The sequence below is a fragment of the Scyliorhinus torazame genome, chromosome 16 (assembly GCF_047496885.1).
Source record: "Scyliorhinus torazame isolate Kashiwa2021f chromosome 16, sScyTor2.1, whole genome shotgun sequence".
Taxonomy (NCBI): domain Eukaryota; kingdom Metazoa; phylum Chordata; class Chondrichthyes; order Carcharhiniformes; family Scyliorhinidae; genus Scyliorhinus; species Scyliorhinus torazame.
This window is the reverse complement of record NC_092722.1, coordinates 84,367,904-84,374,397: the sequence shown is the minus strand read 5'-3', so window position 1 is coordinate 84,374,397 and position 6,494 is coordinate 84,367,904. Positions and strand designations below refer to the sequence as shown.

The 6,494-nt window shown below is 50.4% G+C and overlaps 1 protein-coding gene across 1 annotated transcript in view; it reads right to left on the bottom strand.

The window, feature by feature from the left end:
• Positions 1-6,159: 6,159 nt before the first annotated feature.
• The window catches only part of LOC140392272 (chromodomain-helicase-DNA-binding protein 4-like), a 125,913-nt gene continuing 125,578 nt past the window's right edge, over positions 6,160-6,494 (bottom strand). Inside the window, exon 11 of the mRNA XM_072477589.1 lies at positions 6,160-6,393. Coding sequence (XP_072333690.1) covers positions 6,160-6,393 — 234 coding nt within the window. The remainder of the gene's footprint in view (positions 6,394-6,494) is intronic.

Below are 6,494 nucleotides of genomic sequence, written 5' to 3'. Positions count from 1 at the left end.
GGGGAGAGAGGGAGATGGAGGGGAGAGATTGAGGGGAGAGAGGGAGATGGAGGGGAGAGAGGGAGATGGGGGGGGAGAGGGAGATGGAGGGGAGAGAGAGAGATGGAGGGGAGAGATAGATGGAGGGGAGAGAGGGAGATGGAGGGGGAGAGAGGGAGATGGAGAGGAGAGAGGGAGATGGAGGGGAGAGAGGGAGATGGAGGGGAGAGAGGGAGATGGAGGGGAGAGAGGGAGATGGAGGGGAGAGAGGGAGATGGAGGGAAGAGAGGGAGATGGAGGAAGAGAGGGAGATGGAGGGGAGGAGAGAGTGGGGGGGAAGAGAGAGATTGGTTGTAATTAGATCAAAGTGCAAGAATATCAACACCTTCACCTTCTCAATCCCCCCACTCTCCCTCTCTGTCACCCCCTTTCCCACCTCCCTCTCCACTACTCATCACACCCCTAATTGCATTCAGATGAGCTTAGACCCACAGTCGGCCATTCAGCCTCTCCAGCCCTGGTCTCCCCATTCGATTTGACCCTCGCCAATCTCATTATTGTCTCAACTCATTTCTCGGTGCCACCCCCTCCCCAATAACACGACCACCCCGGAATGGCAACGTTCTCTAACCTGCCTGCAATGCAAGTAAATCCCCCCACTTATAGTAGAGCGAATGGAAAGTACTCCGGCTGCAGACTCGCCAAGAGCTCCTGGCACAGTTGGACCGGGACACTGCAGGGCCCAGCCTAGTGGACCTGCTCTGAACAGCCTCCACTGCAACAATGTCCCCCCTTGAGTAAGGAGACAATTACATTTTGTAAAGTAAATTTAAAGTATCTAATTATTTTTTTCCCCAACTAATGGACAATTTAGCTTGGCCAATCCACCTTTCCTGCACATCTTTGGATTGTAGGGGTGAGACCCACGCAACACGGAGGGAAGGGGACTATTACAGACTGTCATTTTGAGTACAGTGTTCTTACAAGCCTTTCTCCTCTGTAATAATTTTATTGGAGTATGTGCGAGCTTTGGGCGGGCCTTTTCCAGCTTGCAAGAGGGCGGCCTGTAAGCAAGGCCAGTTTTACTAGAGCCCCGTTTCATAGTTAATATTGTTCTACTGAGTAACTGTCATTGTATAAACAAATGACAAAGTTTAACAAAGAAGTTTAACAAAAAATGTTGTGTACCTAATTCATTTTTTCTAATTAAGGGGCAATTCAATGTGGCCAATCCACCTACCCTGCACATCTTTGGGTTGTGGGGGTGAAACCCACGCAGACACGGGGAGAATGTGCAAACTCCACACGGAGAGTGCCCCAGAGCCGGATCGAACCTGGGACCTCAGCGCCGTGCGGCAACAGGCTAACCCACTGCGCCATCGTGGTGCCCAGAGGTTTCTTTTTTTAAGCAACGCATTCAACTGCCTTCTTTCATAGATTATCATAGAATTTACAGGGTAGAAGGAGGGCATTCGACCCATCGAGTCTGCACCGGCTCTTTGGAAAGAGCACCCTACCCAAGGTCAACACCTCCACCCTATCCCCATAACCCAGTAACCCACCCAGCACTAAGGGCAATTTTGGACCCTAAGGGCAATTTATCATGGCCTATCCACCTAACCTGCACATCTTTGGACTGTGGGAGAAAACTGGAGCACCCGGAGGAAACCCACGCACACACGGGGAGGATGTGCAGACTCCACAGTGACCCCAGCCAGAATCGAACCTGGGACCCTGGAGCTGTGAAGCAATTGTGCTATCCACAATGCTACCGTGCTGCCCCCAACAGGGATTCCTGTGGTAACCATCAGAAGTGACTTAAATGCCAGCGATAGTTTTAAATTGAGAACAAAGATGTCAGCTTCCCACTCCAGGACTGCTTGGATTGACAGGACATCTGGTGTAGCTTCAAGAAGAACAGGCCACGTGCGTTTTTATTTCCGGTTGCAATAGCCTCCATCATTCATACTGAGAAGGCTTTGTTGTTGCATTCGCTGAGCCCATTATGTGGCTTGACTTGAGTTTCAAATGCTCCAGGACCACTTATCTCAGCAAGCGGGAGGGTGGAGCAGAGTTCAAGGGCACAATTCTCCCAAATAAAATGACAAATGCCATTCTGGGTGGGTTTGACTGGGTGTTTCCGGCCAACTTTGAGCGAGATTGAGGCCGTGATTCGCACACACGTAGTCATTTTCGGGGGCCTTTGTAAATCTCTTCCTGTTTATTCCCTTATTTCTCGTTTATTTTATTTTAGCTGTTACATTTTTGATTCATGGCTGATCAATGGACTTGTGTCTTTAAGACAAGTGTCCTGCGCCTTTAATTCAATCAGAAGAGTTCAGAAACCTGTACTGGTTCAAACTGGAGTTGCAGTAGCCTGACTGGCATCAGTGAGATGAGATGGTCTGGGACTTGGTTTGATCGATTGGGCCGGTGGATCGATTGGGCTGGTGGCCCGTGAATTGGGCCCAAAGAGGCAGTCCTCTTCCCAGTAACAGGTGGTGATTGGATTTTTAAAAATATATTTTTTTATTCTCCTCCTTTTTCAGTTTCTCCCAAATTTACACCCACCAATAATAAACAATAAGCAGTAACGAATATAATGTCAATCCCCATATCAACAACAATCCCATCCCTCCCACCAACCCCCAAACAGCAGCCCACATGTTAACATCAATAAACAAAAGGGGAATCAGGAATCACCCAGTCACCATTAACACATACAGCCCCCTCCCCCCAACTCCCCCTCCTCCCAACTAATGTTCGATGTTATCCAGTTCTTGAAAGTGCATAATGAATAATGTCCATGAATTGTAGAACCCCTCCGAGCTTCCCCTCAGTTCAAACTTAACCTTCTCAAGAGTCAAGAATTCTAACAGCTCCCCCCGCCCACGCTAGGGCACAGGGTGGAGAGGCTGCTCTCCATCCCAACATGATCCGCCTTTGGGCAATCAACGAGGCGAAGGCTACAGCATCTGCCTCTTCACCCGTTTCCAACCCCAGCTGGTCCGACACCCCGAATATGGCCTCCCGAGGGCCCGGGACCAGTTTCACGTGCACCACTTTAGAGATACCCTAAAAACCTCCTTCCAGTAATCCTCCAGCTTTGGACAGGACCAAAACATATGAACGTGATTTGCGCCCCTCCCAACGTTGACACACATCTTCTACCCCTCAAAGAGTCAGCTCATCTCGCCCTTGTGAGGTGTGCTCTACATACCACCTTCAGCTGTATCAGCTCCAACCTCGCCCAAGAGGTGGAGGCGTACACTCTCTGGAATACCTCACATCAGAACCCCTCCTCCAGATTAGGTGGATTGGCCATGATAAATTGCCCTTAGTGTCCAAAATTGCCCGTAGTGCTGGGTGGGGTTACTGGGCTATGGGGATAGGGTGGAGGGGTTTGACCTTGGGTCGGGTGCTCTTTCCAAGAGCCGTGTGTAGACTAGATGGGCCAAATGGCCTCCTTCTGCACTGTAAATTCTATGATACCCTCTCCAACTCTTCCTCCCACTTTGCTTTGATCCTTCCAGTGGTGCCTTCTCCTCTTCCAAAACAGCCCCGTAAACCGCTGACACTACTCCCGTTCTCCAGTCCCCCTGTTGTCAGCCCCTCCTCCAGCAACGTGGAGGCCGGCTCCACCAGGAAGCTCATCAGTATCTGCTTCCTGGCAAAATCTCAAACCTGCATGTATCTAAACATTTCCCCTGCTCCAGCCCATACTTCGCTTCCAGCTCCTTCAATCCCGCAAAACGACCCCCAAAAACAAATCTTTTAGTGTCTTAATCCCCTTCTCCTCCCATTTCCGTCCCACATCCCTGTTTCAAATCTGTGGTTCCCCAAATCGGCATTTCCCTTGACACTGCCCCCAACCCAAAGGGTTGGCGAAACTGCCTCCAAATTCTCAATGAAGCTATTAATACCGGACTCCCTCAGTATTTCCCCGGGGCCATTGGGAACGGCGCTGTTGAAACAATTGGAAATGCAAAATAGGAAAGGGAGCTGGGGCAAAAAATGATGAGGCTGTATTAGAGAGCGGAAAAAGCAAGAGTGAGTGGAGGATGAAGGCACTAGAAATTAGTGGGAAACTTCCAGAAATTAGAGAGAAGCTTAATGCTAGAATGGATTCCAGCGGCGATATGTTTAATTTACGACACCTGGTGCCCCGTTAATTTACAGCCCCAGCCCCACCACACGTGAATTAACCAATAAATCACATAAAGTTTACAGAATCTTTGGCATCATGACTGCTCAGTCACCAGGTTTGAACGTTGAACGCAATAACTTTATTTTTGGGGTCTCAAGCTACCAGGGAGCAAAACCTAGAAGTACTCTGGCTGCAGACTCGCCAAGATCCCCAAGTGGGATCAGACTGGCTAACCTTCTCTGATCTATTATAGGAAGGAAGTGATTGCACTGGAGATGTTGCCTGAGATGGAACATTTAAGACAGGTTGGATAGGCTTAGTTTGTTTTCATTGGAGCAGAGAAGACTGAGGGGCGACCTCATTGAGGTGTACAAGGTTATGAGGGGCATGGACAGGGTGGATAGGGAGCAGCTGTTCCCCTTAGTTGAAGGGTCAGTTATGAGGGGACACAAGTTCAAGGTGAGGGGTGGGAGGTTCAGGGGGGTATTTGAGGGAAATCCTTTTTACCCCAGAGGTTGGTGATGGTCTGGAATGCAATGCCTGGGAGGGTGGTAGAAGCGGGATGAGCACTTGGCACGTCATAACATCCGAGGCTATGGGCCAAGTGCTGGCAAGTGGGATTAGGTAGGCAGGTCAGGTGTTTCTCATGCATCGGTACAGACTCAATGGGCCGAAGGGCCTCTTCTGTGCTGTATTATTCTGTGACCTGCCTCCAAAGTGAGTACGTCCCTCCTGAATAGTAAGCAGATCAAAATGGAGAAGTATCCGGTTGTGGACTCACCAAGAGCCGTATGCAGTTGGAGCAAGACCCTAACAATAAACATCAACACTCCCATTTACCTCCCTGATCGCTTGCTGCAGTGTACTAACTGTTTTGCGGCTCGTGTACCAGGTCGCCCAGGTCCCTCTGTACTGCAGAGAGTTCCGCAATCTCGCTCTGCTTAAATAGTTAACTTTTCTGATCTTCCTGCCAAGGTGAACAACCTCACATTTTGCCACATTACACTCCATCTGCCAAATCTTTCCCCTCTCGCTTAACCTGTCCGTATCCCTGTGCAGGCTCTGTGTCCTCCTCGCAGCTTCCTTTCCTCAGTGCCATCGGGAAAATTTAGCAAGCACACATTCTCGCCCCTCATCCAGGTCATAGATGTGGATTATAAACGGTTGAGGCCCCAGCTCTGGTCCATGAGGCAAGAACCTCCCCCCAGTTACAACTTGCCAACCTGAAAAAGACCCATTAACCCAGACTCTGTGCCCCGTTACCTAAGCAATCCTTGATCCACGCTAAAATGTTACCCTCGACACCATGAGATCTTAATTTGCGTAGTAACCCTTGAGGTGGCTCTTTTATCGAATGCCTTTTGAAATCCCAAGTATACTACATCCACAGGTTCTCCTTGAAGTCTAATACGTTACACGCTATATCATGTACCTTCCCCCCCCAACCCCTCTTCCCACCCACGAACATTGAACTCTCAAACTCCGTCCCACCTCCACCCTGCTGGGAATGAGATGGTGATTTTGGGGTGGGGGGGGGGGGGGGGGGTGAGAAGAGGGCATTCCCTACTCAATTGGCCCTTGCTCAACCTCTGGGTGGGGCGGTAGTGGTGTTAGAATGTAGAATCTCTACATGCATAGGAGGCCATGCGGACCATCATATTGCACCAATCCTCCGAAAGAGTGCCCTAACCTGTCGCCATAACCCCACCTAACCGTTGGACACTAAGGGACAATTTAGCGTGGCCAATCCACCTAACCTTCACATCTTTAGACTATGGGAGGAAAGCAGAGCACCCAGAGGAAACCCACGCAGACACGGGGAGAATGTGTGAACTCCACACAGACAGTCACCTGAGGCCGGAATCGAACTCGGGTCCTTGGCGCAATGAGGCAGCGGTGATGACCCGCTGTGCCACCGTTAAGGAATCCCCCTCTCTGCCAAGGCCCCTGTTACAACAACGTGATCCCTGCATCCACACGTACCACTGCTCCCCCATCCCCTTAAGCTGCAGCGGGCCGCCTCACACAGTTGATTAGCCGACAGGCTCATAAAATCTCGGCGGCTCCTTACCTTTGTGCAGGACAGCATTGGCGGGCTTATTTCCGGCCAGCGACTCCTTGGAGAGGTGCTGATGGCTCTCAGCGAGGCACTCCACCTCGGCAAAGCGAGTGTTCAGGGCCATGGAGGGGTGGGTGGGATCCTCAGACATGTTGAGGTAGGCCGCCCGCCTCAGCTGCTCTTCAATCACCAGGGCCTGTTCCAACAACTGGATGAAGGGATCAAGGAATGAAAAAAAGAGATTATTCAACAAGAGATCCAAATTTAGTCTCCCTTTAGCCCTTCACTCAAAATGGTCGCCCCCCTTCC